This window comes from Ictalurus punctatus, unplaced genomic scaffold (genome assembly GCF_001660625.3).
Source record: "Ictalurus punctatus breed USDA103 unplaced genomic scaffold, Coco_2.0 Super-Scaffold_100058, whole genome shotgun sequence".
Taxonomy (NCBI): domain Eukaryota; kingdom Metazoa; phylum Chordata; class Actinopteri; order Siluriformes; family Ictaluridae; genus Ictalurus; species Ictalurus punctatus.
Window position 1 is genome coordinate 1,979,834 of NW_026521089.1, and position 19,002 is coordinate 1,998,835.

General features: G+C 40.1%; 1 protein-coding gene and 1 pseudogene across 1 annotated transcript; one reads left to right on the top strand and one right to left on the bottom strand.

Annotated features, from left to right (window-relative positions):
* Positions 1–3,522: 3,522 nt before the first annotated feature.
* Positions 3,523–11,019, bottom strand: LOC128630653 (succinate receptor 1-like; annotated as a pseudogene).
* Positions 11,020–12,057: 1,038 nt separating this feature from the next.
* Positions 12,058–16,381, top strand: LOC108261214 (kelch-like protein 10). Its single transcript, XM_053679041.1, has one exon. The coding sequence runs from the start codon at positions 12,454–12,456 to the stop codon at positions 14,299–14,301; it is 1,848 nt and encodes a 615-aa protein (XP_053535016.1). The 5' UTR covers positions 12,058–12,453; the 3' UTR covers positions 14,302–16,381.
* Positions 16,382–19,002: the final 2,621 nt, after the last annotated feature.

Sequence of the window (19,002 nt, forward strand, 5' to 3'; positions counted from 1 at the left end):
ATCCTGGGGAATGATCATCACACTTCCCGGAAGCTCCATGATGGATACGTGCCTGCCTGTACTCGTGGGAAAGAATGTTGTGTTGAGTAAGGTGTTTACTGTGCAGAACACATTACAGAACATGTTTTAAAACACATTTTGGATGTCAGCTTTAGACCTCATTACTCTGAAATTCCACGAAATGCAAAGTAGCAAGATTCAATATCAGTCCCTACAGGATTTCTAGTTTTTTTCTGATTTTTGCAGCCATAAATGCGTGATCTCAAAATGTGCGATGCAACTTGTGGAGTTTATTGTACTTTTTTGTGGAAACCTACTTGAATTGGTGAAATTTGTAAGTGCATGACATAGTTTTGCAAGGTCTTTCGCAGTGATGTTTGTTGGGAATCAGAATCAGATTTATTGTCAAGTACGGTGGGTTTACATGTACAAGGATTTTGTCTTGGTGTACTGCCACTTAACAATAACAGTACATACAAGAAGTAATATAATATTAATAAGAAAGAGTTAGGAAGTTATGTTTTGGAAGTTTTAGGAAAATAAAAATAAATTCAATTCAATTCAATTCAATTTTATTTGTATAGCGCTTTTTACAATAGACATTGTCTCAAAGCAGCTTTACAGAAATATCAACATGGTATACAGATATTAAAGGTGTGAATTTATCCCAACTGAGCAAGCCACTGAGTGGCGACGGTGGCAAGGAAAAACTCCCTAAAATGTTTAAGAGGAAGAAACCTTGAGAGGAACCCGACTCAGAAGAGAACCCATCCTCATCTGGGTAACAACAGATATTGTGAAAAAGTTCATTATGGATTCATATGAAGTCTGTATGGTGTTAAGAGCAGCCGTAGTCCCAGCAGTCTGGAATTAAAGAAGATTTGAGCTCCATCCAGAGGCAGAAAGGATCTGGATCTCTAGTATCTCCATAAATTCGTGTGGGGCTCGGCGAAAGGAGAGAGGGAGAAAGTAGAACAGAATCTAGTCAGGGTAGGCTTGAGTAAACAAATACGTTTTAAGCTTAGACTTAAACACTGAGACTGTGTCTGAGTCTTGAACACTAATAGGAAGACTGTTCCATAACTGTGGGGCCCTATAAGAGAAAGCTCTTCTCCCTGCTGTAGCCTTCACTATTCGAGGTACCATCAGATAGCCTGCATCTTTTGATCTAAGTAGGCGTGGCGGATCATATAAAACCAAAAGGTCGCTTAGATATTGTGGCGCGAGACCGTTTAGTGCTTTATAGGTTAATAAGAGTATTTTATAATTAATGCGAGATTTTACTGGGAGCCAATGCAGTATTGATAATATCGGTGTGATATGGTTGTATCTTCTAGTTCTAGTTAGGACTCTAGCAGCTGCATTCTGGACTAATTGGAGCTTATTTATATTCCTACTGGAACATCCAGACAGTATGGCATTACAATAATCTAATCTAGAGGTGACGAATGCATGAACTAGTATTTCTGCATCATGTAGTGACAATATGTTTCTTATTTTAGAAATATTTCTGAGATGAAAGAAGGCTATCCTAGTAATATTATCTACATGAGCATCAAATGATAGGCTGGAGTCAATAATCACTCCAAGGTCTTTAACTGCTGCACATGATGAAACAGAAAGACCATCCAGAGTAACCATGTGATCAGAAAGAATACTTCTATCTACACGTGGGCCTAATAAAAGTATTTCTGTTTTATCAGAATTAAGCAGAAGGAAGTTAATTAACATCCAATGTCTAATGTCCTTTACACAATCCTCAACTTTACTAAGCTTATGTCTGTCCTCTGGCTTCGCTGAAACATACAACTGTGTATCATCAGCATAACAGTGGAAGCTAATTCCATGTTTACGAATAATTTGACCTAGGGGTAGCATATATAAAGTAAAGAGCAGTGGGCCTAAAACAGAACCCTGTGGACCTCCAAAAGTAACCTCAGTACGCATGGAGAATTCACCATTTACATCTACGAACTGATAACGATCGGTGAGATAAGACCTGAGCCAGGAGAGGACTGTTCCCTTAATACCAACAACATTTTCTAATCTATCAAGGAGAATAGTGTGATCTATAGTATCAAAAGCTGCAGGTCGAGTAACACAAGCAGCGAGACACAACCCTGATCGTAAGTCAGTAGAAGGTCATTTACTACTTTAACTAACGCTGTCTCTGTGCTATGATGAGGTCTAAATCCTGACTGATACGTTTCATGAATGTTATTCCTATCTAAGTACGAGCATAACTGCTTTGCTACAACCTTTTCTAAAATCTTAGAGATGAAGGGGAGATTTGATATTGGTCTATAGTTGGACAATTGAGACGGGTCAAGATCAGGTTTTTTAATCAAGGGTTTAATAACTGCTAATTTAAGTGATTTAGGTACATAGCCACTGCTTAGGGAAGAATTGATTATATTTAGAAGTGGCTCAATTACTACTGGACCAATCTGTTTAAACAAACATGTAGGTACGGGATCTAGTATGCAAGTTGATGAATTGGCTGAAGAGATTAATGTAGCTAGTTCGGTCTCCCTAAGCGGAGCAAAACACTCTAAACATTGATCTGATATTGCTACATTGTCATGTAATGGGTTTGTTACAGTACTGTTCGGTTTTAGTTTAATGGCCTGTATTTCACGTCTAATATTTTCAGCCTTATCAATGAAAAATGTCATGAAATCTTCACTGCTATGTAATTGTTTCTCTCTGTAGTGGTTTTATTCCTAGTTAATTTTGCTACTGTGTTGAAAAGGAATCTAGAATTGTTTTTGTTGTCTCCTATTAAGGTGGAGAAATAGATTTTTCTAGCATCGCCAAGAGATTTCCTATATTTCAGTAGGCTCTCCTTCCATGCTGTTTGAAATATCACCAGTTTGGTTTGACGCCATTTACGTTCTAATTGTCGAGTTGTCTGTTTTAAGGTTCGCATTTGATCGTTATACCAGGGTGCTAATTTTTTTTCTCTAATTATTTTCCTTTTGAGTGGAGCCACTCTATCTAGCGTGTAGCGGAGTGTTGACTCCAAGCTTTCAGTCGCCTGATCGAGTTCTGTGTGATCTGACGGTGATCCAAATCTAATTGATGTTTCTGCGAGGTTATTTATGAAGCTCGGTGCAGTAGCTGATGTGTAGGTACGTTTTACGCGGTAGCGAGACGAGGTGGAAATATTATGATCAATACGTATTATGAACGAGATAAGATAATGGTCTGAGACAACTTCAAACTGCGGAAAAATGATAATATTTTCTATACTTAGTCCGTATGTTAGTATGAGGTCAAAAGTGTGACCACCATTATGAGTAGGCCCGATAAAAAATAAAGACATCAACTGTACATTAGTACAGCATGTGTTGAACACAGCAGTCTGATTTGTGTGTTAATGTAACACATATGAAACAACAATGTGGGGTTGTTCGTTAATGTGATGTGTAAATGTTCATGGAGGCGGATAAGAGACCATGGTGGGTCTTCAGTGTTGTTAATGAGGCCAGTTGTCGATGGGAAGAAACTGTTTTTGTGGCGTCAGTTTTTGGACTTGATGGACTGCAGCCTCCTGCCAGAGGGGAGTGCCTGGAAAAGTTTGTGTCCAGCGTGAGAGGGGTCAGCCATAATCGTAACTGCCCGCTTCAGGGTCCCGGAAGTGCACAGATAATGAAGGGGTGGCAGATTGCAGCCAATGACCTTCTCAGCAGAGCGAATGACATGCTGCAGTCTGTCCTTGTCCTTTTTCAGTGGCAGCAGTGTACTAGATGGTGATTGAGGAGGTGAGTATGGACTCACCATACTGATGATGGAGGTGTAGAAGTGCACCATAATTGTCTTTGGTAGGTTGAACTTCAGTTGCCACAAGAAGTACACTCTGATTTTTTTAATGAGAGACCTGATGTTCAGCTCCTACTTGAGGTCCTAGGTGATGATAGTTCCCAGGAAGCAGAAAAAGTGCACAGTATCGACTGGGGAGTCACACAGGATGATGGGGGCAGGTGGGGCTGGGTTGTTCTTGTTTAAAACGTTTAAAATTTAGAGGCATGCATATTGTCTTTCAGTCGTTCCATGACACACTGTTAGTGAAACGCTAGAGTGGCTATAAAACAGAAACCGGATCAGTGCACACTGTCCATCACCATTAACCAAAAAATAAGGTTTTTAAGAAAACAATAAGACTTTATGAAACAGATTCTTGCTTGAATCTAATGAGATTTAATTTGGGCTTCATAGAAATAGAAAAAGAGAAGAAAAGTAATTATTTGAGAATCATTATCCTTATATCCTTCTCCAAATGAACTGATCATTTATATGATGTGTACATTACATTATAAGTATACAGTAAGTCTCTTAAAAATTAGAGCAATCATTACACAGGTAAAAGTTTTATTCATTTACTCACCTTATTCAACAGTCCAGGAGAACATGGACACTTTGTTTTTATCTGTTTGTTGTTAATAAATCATGTGACATCATTTATTGCTGCCTTCAAGTCCTCCTCAGAACTTTGTGCACACAATATCGGAGATGGTCATTATGATTTGGTGTGTGTTCAACTGGTTTTGGAAGTAAAATTGACAGCGTGAGACATTTTCTTTTATTTATTTATTTGTTTTGCAATTTCATCAACAAGAAGTTTATTTTTTACTTACTGAAGGAAAATATCGAGCTGTAGTTCTTAGTTAACAAGCAAAAGTACCACTTAAATTTTACTGTCTGCTGTAGGTGGCACATTCATTGTGGGGGCTGCCATTACTTTTTTTTTTTTTGAACTTACTCTCAGTTCATAAAGTCGGGGCTCATATAAAAATATGAGTTCTAGTTATACTTTCACGTGCATTCACCTCATAATTATGATATTTTCAACAGGAATTGAAGCCACATTATGTGAGTGTAGTGTTGTATATAAAATATACATGAAATAAACACGAGGGAGACCTAGTATGAGTAATATGTAATCTTATTGAGAATTCACTGGGCTGGTGGACTGTATGAACAGATGTTCACCAAAGACACAACACACAGATAAGCAAGGCACAGGGGGATAACAATACATGTATTTGATTAGTGTGGCAGGCCTCAGAGTGTAGGTGGACGGTCAACTAAGACACACACACACACACACACACACACACACACACAGAAGGAAAACAGAACATTATAAGAATAATAAAAGGAGTATTAGGATATTATAAGGATTATAAGGATATTATAATGATATTGTGAAGTATGGGGTACAGAAAAGGGGGTAAAATACTTGCAAGCAGTATAACCAGATATAAAACAGAAATGTAGAGCAAATATGAAAAGAAAAAAGCATTATAAAACAGAAATACAGAAAAATATGAAAGAAACTTACTCATAATGCACTTGAAGGTGTGGAGGATTCTTTTCTCACAAGAAAAAGTCAGGAGTAACACAGACGAAGGCCTTAATTTTTAAGAGAGAACCAAGATGGGCCGTTTATAAGGGTAGTTGAGCCGAGTTGCACTTGTGAGACAACCGTCTATGGGAACGGCTAGGGCCGGGAGATAACCGTCGATGGGAATGGCTAGGGCCTCAAGATAACTGTCGATGGGAACAGCGGACACCGTGAGACCAAGGTCTCTCCGAAATGTTGAGTCTCGTACAGTGAGGGAAAAAAGTATTTGATCCCCTGCTGATTTTGTACGTTTGCCCACTGACAAAGAAATGATCAGTCTATAATTTTAATGGTAGATTTATTTGAACAGTGAGAGACAGAATAACAACAAAAAAATCCAGAAAAACACATGTCAAAAATTTTATAAATTAATTTGCATTTTAATGAAGGAATTTTGTTTTCCTTTCTTAATATCTTTCTGGTAAATAAAAAACAGGAAGGGATAAGAATGTATCTTTGCCAATTGGGATTGTATTGTTGAAGTAAACAGACTAGAACTATTTTACAGGTTAACTATACATGAGAGTGGAAGACCCCATTAAGAGAGGTGTTATTCGTGTGATTAGAACAGTAGAGATTACTTTAGTAAATTTTTAAATTATTTGATAGACCAACATTATTTAATCTCTGCAGCAATATTTCCTGATTCACTGTGTTGAGAGCCTCTTCTAAATCAACAGACAGGGAAGTGCAGAGTATACCATCCAGTACCAATACCATCTCCACAGCCCATTGAGAACTAGCTTGTGACCCACCAACTATAAAACCTAATCGGGTTAGACTCGATTAGATTTGTTAAATCAGCAGACACCAAGCCGGGGTCTGCTGCATGAACAATATCTATGCTTAACAAGCGCCAGCCCGTGCACCTTCCTTGGTCCCCTATTCAACCACGCAATGAACTGTGATGGGGGGGAACATTGTATTCTTACCAAAACCTAACCCTAACCCTTTTAAATGGTGCGAGACCAGCATGATGTCCTTCTGCACTGTCCTGGCCAGGAGATTAATATTGTTTAGATGGAAGGATCCTGCTCCACCAGTGTATGGTCACTGGGTCAGGGAAGTCATGTCTCATCTTAAGTTGGAAAAGATTAGGTACACTGTCAAGGGGACGACTGGGAAATTTTACAGAATCTGGCAACCTTTTCTGTTCTTTGTCAGAGACGTGATTAGATTAGTGAGATTAGTTTGACTTTGATCTTTGTGTTAAGGTGAGAGTGGTGAATTGAGCATCTAAATCTTTTCTAAGGCCAGTCTCTAGCCGAATACGCTACATGTGACTCCGCTCCAATTTTGCTTGATCGGTTTCTTGTTTTGGTTTACTTCATTGTGTTGCTTTACGGTCATTTTCTCAATTGTATTGCTTTACCATTATTTTCTTTGTTTTACTTATTGTTTTGCACCAGTCTTTTCTTTTTCTATTTTTTGTTGTGCTAGTGTCTGTTTTGTTGCTATTTTTGTTGACTTTAGTTTAGGATGTATGTTTAGTTTATGTTCTGTAACCACATGTAGTATGAGACACTAATTGGTAAATCGGTGTTTTCCAGGTTCAAACCTGTTCTATCAGGTTTGTTTTCCCATATAACCACCTTACTATTGATGAGGTGTATGCTATGCATTATTGTCTCCATGCTATAGTGGCTATATTTTCCATTTTGTATTGTTTACCATAATTCTGGTTCTGCTTGGGTGCTGTTAACTTCCTCCATTTCATGTGGAGGTGTTAGCGCTACCACACCCCAGTGTCTGTAATATTTGTCTTTCTTTGTTTATTGTTCAGTGTTTGTGTAAGTTGGGGTTAACGGGTGTTTTCTATCTCTCCAGGAGCCGGTGAGTCTTGGTGGGACAGGAGAGGCTAGCTGCATTTATTTGGTGGTGTGTGCCTCACAGCATGCTCAGTGTGCCAACACAACCACTTCCTTAAGGTGTAGGTAGTGTTTGATGATTTTGGTGTGACTTGAGGTGGGTTTGGATGACCTCCTGAGCTGTAGCTGGCCTGCCTTGTTCCTGCCAAGCCTGGGCCTAAAGAAGTGCTTCGTTTTAAAATCCTTATTGTGATTCATTGGAGAGCGATTTTCTATTTATATGTTAGTTTTAACGATGCTTAAGTGTCATAATAAAATGTAGTTTTTATATTCGTACTCATGTCTCTATATATTCGTACTCTCATGTTCTTTGCCCCATTAGGTAAAACTTGTATGCCTTTATTTAGGAATATTTCCCTGGTTCTCCCCCAGGGTGGCGTAGTTGGATTTACTAAATTTAGATAAACGTTTCCCTCCTTTTGGTAATGCCACAGTAAATGCAAAAATTAAGCACATTTGATGATATCATGCAGGCTTATTCAGTCATCTTGTACACAACAGCAGCAGCTGATGGCAGAAACATTGTGAGAGTTGTGAAGAAAAACCCCAGAACAGTCAGTGTCAAATGTCTTTGGTGTAGAGCACAAACAAATGAATTAGTTCCAATAGTTTTGGAGGGGACTGTATTACATTCTTTAATCAAGTAACTGATACCTTTGGTGGAAAAATCGATGTGGTTAAGGACAACAAGCCACGGTCATCTATCTGTGCAATAAACAGTGCTTTTAGCATTGTGTGGAGTCCACATTATCATACCATTTTATTTGCAGAAGGACAATGCAGTCCCTTGTCTCTGCAGATGGTCTTAGAGCAGGTGTGTCCAATCTTAATCAATTAGGGCTGATGTGGGTGCAGGTTTTAAAAAGCTCTTTTAATGTCACTGGTATTTTACCTGCTGGCCCCTTTTAGGTATAGGTTCAGAAGCATTAATTGGACCTTTTTGTCCAACTCCAACCACTTTCATGTATGGATGATCATACATGATCAACCACCTGGATGATCCACGACTGTTTTTCTGTTTTGTGATAGTTGTTCATGAGTCCCTTGTTTGTCCTGAGCAGTTAAACTGCCCACTGTTGTACAGGTCCTGCACATTCTTTTCTTTTCCAGCATATTGTGCATATTTGACCCCTTTCCAACAGTGGCTATATATAGCCAGTTATTCATTCTCATTAAAAAAAGTATGGAGAGGAAAATATGGTTTGTCATACAAGTTGTGGAATGGGGCAGTCAAGGCTACATTGGTTCATGAGTGGCAGGATGGGGAGGTATTCTGTGTGTAGGTTCCTGCCCATAGGCACAGGATTTTCTAATCCCCTGGGAATCATGAATGCTCAGAACAGCCTCAAATTAGCATATATAGTGTGTTTCTCCTCACAACACCATTATGTCACACTTTTGCATCCTTGCAGGGTTAATTGCAAATTTTACTATACATCAGCTTTATTTCATTTCACAAAATTTGTTTTAGAAATCTACTTTTTAATGTTTGTTCTTCCAGTTTTTTATTAACTGGTAGTGGTTATTTTATTATTTTTATCGCTTTCTTGTACAAGATTCCACTGGAGGAAAAAATATATAAATAACTATTGAAAACACCATCATATTGAAGAAACTCCATATTTTTATTCATAGTTTAGTAGTAACTACACATGTTCTATCCATCCATCCATCTTCTACCGCTTACTCGTTTTCAGGGTCCCTGGGAACCTGGAGCCTATCCCAGGAAGCATCGTGCACAAGGCGGGGTACAAAACAAATGAAGTAAATCTCTTTTGGAAGAACAATGCTTCAGTACAGTTCTAGAGACTTTGTAAAATCTACACTAAGGTGTACTGAAAATGTTTTTGGCAATGTTCTACTAAGACACTTTATATTGTTTTTTGCTTTAATTTGTCACCCATCTGTTATTATGTTATATATAAATATTCACAACAGTAAGATTTAAAAGCAAGGCAATTGTTATAAGTGCTGTCTTTGCTTGATAGGCCATACTTGCCTGTAGTGCAGCCATTAGCATCCTTTTAGCATGCCTCCACTTGTCTTGCAGTGCTTCTTTAAAGCTGTCTGTCATGAGGAAGTAAAATACTGGGTTGATGACACTGAGCCTATGCAATTGGCCGTGTCACTGCGAAAACCAAATTGATGAAGTCTACGATGCACGGTGACAATTCAGGAAGCCGAGAGGCAATACGCACAATCCTCATTATATGGATGGGTGTGTAGAGCACCAGAAACATGATTGCCACAGCCCCACGATTCTTACAGGCCTTTGGAAGGATGTCGTATGCATTTCCTCTCTTTTCATGAGAACAGAAACCATGTGGTGTGATGATTGATAGAAACAAACCCACCAGGGGCATCACATATCCAGTTATGTTGAGCACTATGCTGTAAATCAGAATAACTCTGGCCACTCCAAGGCTTGCAAAATCACAACACACTGTCCAGCCATTGTCCTCCAAGTCCTGGATAATGAAGTCTATGAGGGGAGCAATTTTAGCATTTACCCAGATCCAGTTCAGTATAGTGATGCACAACGAGGCCTTGAGTGTCAACAGGATGTGTTCTCGCTGGGGGTGACATGGCAACAAGAACCGGTCCACACTTACCCACATCATGAAAAGGATGCTAGAGTACAAGTTCACATGGAGGATATAGCGATTAACCATTCATAGTGAAGTATTGAGTTTCTTCTGGTTGTAAGCGTAGTTATAGGACAGCTCAGGTAAAGTACACAGGTAGATGAGAGACACAGACAGGTTAAACAGGTACAAGTTTGTGGACTTCCAAGCAGGGAGGCAAAAGATATAGCCTAGGACCAGCACTAGGTTTCTGATGAAGCCAATAGTAAATTCCAGACCATACATTGGCGAGAGGTAATATCTTTCTAATAATGGGGTGATGACACTGGAACAGTTGTCCAGCAGCCATAAAAACTAGTGTATATATAATTACTGTACATAAAGAGCTCTATTTTCATGTTATTGCAGGTGTAATTTGTTGGATAACACTAGCATGATGCTTTTTTGTTGGGCGGATTAAAAGAATTCACTCTTGAGCTCTGATGCTATTTTTGTGGGCATAAATAAATGCTCTGTGCTAATGTGTGTGGAATGGTGCAAAAGGTGTTATGTACAGAATCTACGCAATGTGATTTTCAAATCCATTTTGGTCCAATAATGGTCATGTATTACCCAAGGGATAAGATTTTCCCTATTAAAGTTCAGATTTAGAAGTGGTTTATACAGTTGCACACTAGGTTTAAATTTAACCAGCATTTAAATCCATGCCAGCTGAGACACACCATAAAAACGCATGCCCTTTCAGTCTACTTTGTATATACGCACACATATATTCTATACACCCAAGTGAAGCATAAACTTCAGTCAGTAGTGTCACATGTGCTTCCACATTTCTTGAACTCCCTTAGATGCTTTGTTTTAATTTGATCTGCTCTGAAATCATGGTCTCCAAAATAATAAAAAATAGAGTTCGCATGAAGCAAATTATTTAGATAACCTCAGGTGTGGGGCTTTAATTCTCTTTAAGCTTTCAACCCTGTTTTGATTCATAAATTGTTTTCATTTATTAACAAAACTGCACAATTTAGAATTAATGTTGTATTTGACAGTGTTGAAAGAGTTGCTGTGAACTTAAGTTTACAGGCATTAAGATTAAAAATTTACACTTGTCTAAATGTCCTACATAAACATATACCGTGCGGTCGAAAAGTCTGACCATTTTTTTCTGAGTTTTTTTTTTATTTTAAATTTTAAATCAACAGAAGGTCATGAAAATTCACAATGAGTCACAAGAAGTGCTTGGGATGAATAGGTTGTACAGTTTTATTTCCCATTAGCTCAGGAATTCCAGGTATGTCAAGTTTGTTATATTGTTAATTATTGTAGCAGGTGGGGAGTTGGTTTAGCGGAAGTCTGCAGAGGGACTGTGGTGGAATGGGCAATTAACTAGGCACACCTGTTGCTTATTTTTGTTTTCTTATATGAACAAGCTGTGTTCTTGTTCGTTCTCTCTCTCAGGGATCTCTCTCTCTGTCTGTCTGTCTCTGTGTGTGTGTGTGTGTGTGTGTGTGTGTGTGTGTGTGTGTGTGTGTGTGTGTGTGTGTGTGTGTGTGTGTGTGTGTAAAAAATGTGTCATTTAGAGGTGAAGAGATGGGACACAATCGCATGAGATCAGCATGTTTATTAGGGCATATACAAAAATAATAGTCATGAATCAAAGTGTAGCCAGTTAAAAAGATTAAACTATTGAACTGGTAAAGAAGAACCCAAATTTCTAATAAACACTGGTTTAACCTCCTGGGAAACTGCTCTACCCTGGAACTAATCTAAATTTAATCCATAGCAATAAATAATTTCAAGACATGTGGTCATGATTCTTAGAGAACAGTGAGAAATAGTTCCTTTCTACACCTCTCTTTGGATCAAATATTTATTCATCTAACTTGTTAGAAATCTTCATCCTTAATTCTCTCTGTAGCAGGAAGAAAAGTGTTATTTAGAGTGTGTAGTGTAATGATGTACAATATCCTATGACACTTTTTGTAATAAAATGATATCTGTAATAAAACATATGTAGGCCACACTAAGTAAAGAACATTTATTAGCATTTCATTTAAAATGTCATGGCATCAAAATTTATAGCAGTGTTCATCAGTGCAGAATTTATTTCTGGTGTAAAACAGCTAAATGTTTTAAAAGGTTACTTAAAGTGGACAAGTAATACTTTTATTACTTTCCTCAACAAAACGCTGGAAAGGTAATGTTTCTGTATAAACATACATCTCTCTCCATCTATAAAGCTATTAAACAAACAAATAAAGAAATAAATATACAGCCATCATTAACTATTTCATCATCATCAATATTTAATCATTTTAATGTAGAATTAATTCCATTTGGGAAATTCACCCTGGGAGGTGGGTTTTTTCCAGGAAAATAAACGGTTCTTTATGCTGGACGTGTGCATTTTGGACATGCGCAGGATTTATAGCTGTTTTTAAAGCATTTCACAGAGACTGATCCTGAACTGCAGGTTTCTGTCAGGTTCACTGCATCCTGTATATATCAGTGGTTACAGAATTAGAATTGGAACCTTGGAATCAGAACATTGCGAGATGAAAAGCTGATCTGCATCAGCACAATCCACATTCAGATGAAAGTTGTACATTCAGTAGCTCTGACTTGCATAAAAACTGGACAGAAAATAAGTAAACAGGAAGAAGAGAAGGGAATGCAGAGGAAGGTGGACGGGATGTCTTGCAACATCATCAATGAGCTGCGGTTAGAGAAGAAGCTCTGTGATGTAGTCATCATGGTGGATGGCGCCAAGTTCCACGTGCACAAGAACATCCTGTGCAGCTGCAGCCCATACTTCATGGTTCTCTTTACCAAAGGCTGGTACCCTCCTGATAAGCTCAGGTACAGCATCCCTAATGTTTCCGCCGAGATAATGGAGCTGATCGTGGAGTACGCGTATATAAGACGTGTTAACATCACAGAGAAAAACGTGTGTAAGCTGCTGATTGCTGCTGATTATCTGTTGGTGAGCAGCCTGGTGAACGAGTGCTGCGCGTTCCTGAAGGCTCAGCTGTGTCCAGAGAACTGCATTAACCTCTGGCGTTTTGCTCACTCCTACTTCTGCGAGAAGTTGAAGCAGCAGGCCTTCCGGTTTATCTTGCACAACTTTGAGGAGATGGTGCGCCTCTCTGAGGACTTCCTGGACCTGACGGTCATGCAGCTGAGCGAGATCATCGAGAAGGACGAACTGAACGTGAAACAGGAGAGCGTGGTGTTTGAAGCCGTCTTACAGTGGATCAAACATGAGCCATGGAAACGGAAAGCACACATAGGAGTGTTACTGCCCAAGGTGCGTCTGGGGCTACTGACACACGATTACCTAATGAACAATGTGAGCAACAACGTTTTAGTGATGGACGACATGACATGTAAGCCGATCGTCACCAGAGTTCTGATGGGCATTGATGACCTCAACCCAAGCCTTTCTCTCAGCTCTGATCTCACGAGACTCCGCCTGCCCAGCGCTGTTCTGCTGGCCATCGGTGGCTGGTACCAAAGGAATCGCACCAATGCCATAAAGGCGTATGATACGCGAGCGGCACGCTGGGTATGCGTCACGTGCACCGATGAGAGTCCACCGTCTGCCCATCACGGGACGGTGTATCTAAACGGCTTCGTGTACTGCATCGGAGGAATCGACAGTGAGGATTTCCTCTGCAGTGTGAGAAGGTTTGACCCCATCACCAGAATCTGGGCTCAGGTGCACCCCATGCACTATTGCCGGTGTGACGTGAGCGTGTGTGTGCTGGACAGTCGTATCTATGCAATGGGAGGATTTAATGGCTTCGAACATCTGAATACGGTAGAGCGATATGAACCTGAGAATGATCGGTGGTGCATGATCGCGCCAATGCATGAACCAAGGAGTGACTCTAGCGCTACAGTACTGAATGGCAAAGTGTACATATGTGGAGGGTATGACATTTTCGGGTGTTTGTTCACGGGGGAGTATTACAGTCCTCAGACGGGAGCGTGGACCCTCATCACCCCCATGATGATCAGAAGGTGTGGACTGGGCGTGGTCGCGTATGGAGGATGGGTTTACGCTGTCGGGGGAAATGATGGTGTTAATCACCTAAGCGATGTAGAGGTGTATAATCCTCAGACCAACGTGTGGACACAAGGTCCAGCCATGAACAACCAGCGCAGCCACTTCAGCATTGAGGTGCTGGACGATCTCCTGTTTGTTGTTGGAGGAGAGAACAGCACTACCATCATAGATGAAGTGGAGTGTTATGATGAGCAGACTTCTGAATGGCATGCAATTGAAAACATGGGGATTTCTTGCCATGCTCTGAGCTGCTGTGTGCTGTCTGGTTTACCCAACATGGCAGATTACGCTGCTCCCCGAGACGATCCCTACAGAGTCCCTCAGAGCTCACAGAGCACCAGAGGCTACCTCACACCTCCTGCCAACGTCTGAGACGTACAAATAAACCTCTCCCTTCATCAGAATCCTTTTGTTCTCGAGAATGAAATTAACCATTCTGAAGCAGTCAAACTACTGAATTTGCCTTTGTTTACTCTCTTATGCTGCAAGCCGTTGTACTGAAACTCGTAAAACCACAACGTCCCTCATGGAGACGTGCAATGGAACAGTCCTGAGAGCTCTCACACACACACGTACACATACCTGAGATCACAATGACATGGCGGCACTCATGTGGTCAACGCTAAACAGAATTCCCTTCACGTTATTTTCTACGTGATGAAACTCAACTTTGTTGACTTGTAGCTTTTGTGTCATAAGTTCAGGTTTGTGACGTAATTCCGCTGATTTTAGCCCAAATTCACTAATTTGATAAAATCACTGTAACGGATCATGTTTACGAGCAAAGTTGAAGACAGGGGGTGTATTATACATTATTTCTCTCTGTGCATCACAGGAATAATTCATGTAAGTCTTATTAATATGTTTATCAAACTCAAATATGACCTTGTCAGAGTATCCACAATTATTTCTGAGCCAGAACGCCTTTAGATCGGAATGCCGGAAAACGAGGATGGGAGAGAGAGAATATGCGTGTGAGAGAGAGATGATGGAGAAAGAGAGATGAATGAAGATTAGATAGAAAGAATAAAAAGCAGAAAGCAAGAGGGGGAAAAAAAGTGAAAGACAAACACACTACATGAGGGACTGACAGAAAAAGTTTGAAACAAAAACGTGAAAAGAAGCGTAAAAAATATTGGAGAGAAAGAAAGAGCAAAAAAGGAACAATAAAAATGATAAATATGAAAGAGAAAGAAATCATAGTAGAGGAATAAAAAAAAGGTAGGACACAATTGCTAAAAAGCAGGAGAAACCGTGGAAAAGAAGAGGAAGAGAGACAAAGAAAAAAAGAAAGAGAGGAAGGAGAAAAGCGTGAGAGAGGGATGAAAGAAATGAAGCGAGATTAACGTTTCACCTTGAAGATAGTTTTGTCAGCGATGTACTTTAACATCCCCTGTGTGAGCGGTGGCCTGATCACTACGGCAACACAACCCTGGCTCGGGTTCATCGGCTGGGCGGAGTCGTCCACGCCCACCTGTTCTTCTGTCACCATGGCGACGGACTGCATCAGACCCACCAGGTCCATGAGGAGGGAGACAGCGACGGCGCGGATGTTGAAGTCCAGCTCAGAGAAACATGTTCATCAGAGACTCGAGCCACCGAGGAGGCGGAGACACACCGCTGCTGTCTGACATCACCATCACCACACACACACACGTCCTTAATAATCATACTAATATTAATTATTATTGTTGATGGTGATGTTAATATTCATCTATAAGTAATTATACACTGTGATTAGTAAAAACAAACAGCAAATAATAAATAAATCAGTAATATAAATTAAAAAAACTAAGTAAATCCAGAATAATAATCAGAAAACTTTCAATTAAACAATAATATGCAAATGTGAGAGTATGTTCTGTTTAATATGCGCTGGTTAAATAAAATCATTTTGGCAGCCGTTAACGTAGATACACACTCCTTCTGTTCAAATACACAGATGTTCAAAGGTCTCTCTGTTAACTCCGCCTCCCCATGGTTAGCCCCGCTCCCCGTGTGACCCGGGGCGATGTAGAGCTCCAGCAGTCTGCACAGAAAGTGCTGGAAGTGCCCGAGGCAGTGCTGCATCACAGGAGCATCCAGAGAACCAGGCTGGAGTTTAGGATCGGACTGGAGAGGGGCATGGTCATCAGACTCCGCCTCCTCGTACTGAACAAAATCTGTAAAGCTGCTCTCTGGAGAACGAACTGCGGAGGGACTTTCCCTGTCCTCAAACATGTCCTCGCTGACCGGGACATCAAGACATAACCGGGCTGGGGGGGAGAGAGAGAGACGAGAGAGAGAGAGAGAGAGAGAGAGACATCTCTCGTCTCGAAGGGTTTTCTCTCCCTCACCTAGGGTTCTCTCTCTCTCTCTCTCTCTCTCTCTCTCTCTCTCTCTCTGTCTCACCTAGTATTCTCTATCTCTCTTTCTCACTCTCTCCCTCACCTAGGATTCTCTCTCTCTGTCTCTCTCTCTCTCTCTCTCTGTGTGTGTGTGTGTGTGTGTGTGTGTGTCTCTCTCACCTAAGATTCTCTCTCTCTCTCTCTCTCTCTCTCTCTCTCTCTCTCTCTCTCTCTCTCTCTCTCTCTCTCTCTCTCTCTCTCTCTCAGGGTTCTCTCACTCTCTCTTCTTCGCGCGCCCCCTCGCACTCTTGCTCTCTCTGGATTTCTGTAAAGCTGCTTTCTAGCAATGTCTAATAATAAAACATTAATTCACATCAGTTTCATTTCTATAAATCACTTGTTAGAAGTAATTTATAGAAATGAAACTGATGTGAATTAATGTTTTATCATGAAATAGAATGTTATTGATATTCTACTGACTGTTGTAATCTCAGAGATGCATGATGCCAAATCCGAGACATTTATAAAGCAAGTTTTTTGTGAAATGAAAACATGTTGGTGCTTATAAAATGTCCTGTTTCTCAAAAGGTAGTGTGATTAATTGCTTTTAAATGAGCTATAACAGTCTGGAACAAAGTCTAACTTAAAAACTGTGAGGTCAGCGTGAAAACTGTGATATTTAGGAACAACTTGCCTGATCTGATTGTTCAGGTAGTTAACCATCTCCTCCACCTGATCAGACCGATCCTTTAACACCAAATGCTTCATGAGGGGCCGAAAGTTCTCGCTCTGCATAAAGCTCTGGTATATTATAATAATATATAACAATAATAATATATATTAATATTATACTTGCTCAGTTATTTATTGAGAAAAATGATCCAGTATTACATATCTGTGAGGGGTAAAAGTATGTGAACTGTTGCTTTCAGTAAGCGGTGTGAGCTCCTTGTGCAGCACTAAGTACAGATAAACGTTTGGGGTAACTGTTGATCAGTCCTGCACATCGACGTGAAGGAATTTTATCCCGTTCCTCAGTCCAGAACAGCTTCAACTCTAGGATTTTGGTGGGTTTCCTCACATGAACTGCTTGCTTCAGGTTCTTCCACAACATTTCTACTGTATTAAGGTCAGGGCTTTGACTTGGCCATTCCAAAACATGAACTTTATTTTTCTTTAATCATTCTTTGGAATGACACCTGTGCTCAGGGTCATTGTCTTGCTGCATGACCCAGTTTCTCTTGAGATTCAGTTCATAGACAGATATCCTGATATTTCCCTTTAGAAATCGCCGTCCTGGTCCAGATGCAGCAAAACAGGCCCAAACCATGATACTACCACCAGCATGTTTCACAGATGGGGTGGGGTTCTTGTGCTGGAATTCAGTGTTTTCCTTTCTCCAATCATAACGCTTCTCATTTAAACCAAAAATTCTATTTTTGTCTCATCCATCCACAAATTTTTTTTTCCAACATCCTTCTGTTTTGTCCTCATGATCTTTAGCAGACTGTGGAAGGTCAGCACTGTTCTTGTTACGCCAGAGGGCACTGCGGTACGGCCGCTGACTGGTCACGTGACTTTTGCTTTCGTTCACTTCCCGCTTGGACACTGAGTTAAGTCTTTGATTTGCCCCAGGTGTTAATGTTTTAGTTTAATTAGGTTTGTTATTTAAACCCCCCGTGTAACTGCGCACATCACGCAGTATTAAAGTCGGTTTAGTTCGTCAAGTGAGGGAAGTATACAGGTATGTGCTAATGTGTAGCATGCTAGCGGTCGTAGCTAGGGGACCAGAGTGAGTATAGTCCGTAGAGACCGCGCTCCCTGTGTTGGTTTATCTGTTTGTTTGTTTCTTGTTTAAATAATAAAGACGGTGACCTGCACCTGCATCCGCCTCCAGTCTCGTTCCGTGACAGTTCTTTTTGAGACCACTGGCTTTCTCCTTGCAACCCTGCCATGTACACCATTGTTGTTCAGTGTTCTGATGGTAGACTCATGAATATTAGCCAATGTGAGAGGGCCTTTAGCTGCTTAGAAATTACCCTGGGTTCCTTTGTGACCTCGCAGTCTATTACATATCTTCATTTTGGGGAGATCTTTATTGGACCCTACTGCAGGGTAGGGTAACAATGTCATGAATTTCCTCCATTTGTCCACAAACTAACTGTCTATGTATTGGTGGAGTCCAAACTCTTTAGAGATGGTTTTGTAACCTTTTCCAGACTGATCAGCATTAACAATCCTTTTTCTGAGATCCTCAGAATCTCCTTTGTTCATGCCATGATACACTTCCACAAACATGTTGTGAAGATCAGACTCTTACAGATCCCTGTTCTTCGTCATCCCATTGATTGAAGACACTTGACTCTAATTTCACTTTAAGATTAACTGCTAATCCTAGATGTTCACATACTTTTGCCGCTATCAGATATGTACAGTAATATTGGATCATTTTCCTTAATAAATAAATGACCAAGTACAATCTTTTTTTCTAATTTTTTAACTGGGTTCTCTTTATCTACTTTTAGGACTTGTGTGAAAATCTGATGATGTTTTAGGTCATATTTCTGCAGATATAAATAAAAGTATGTTTGCTGTACACACATTACCAGCATCTAGTGTTATTCAAAATAAAATCTTATCGCTTGATAGCGTAGAACCTCGTACTCCAAACACAAATCTGCTACTAGACGCGAAGCCTACACACATACAGTAGAGACAAATATTGATTATAAAGTAACAAGGTGTC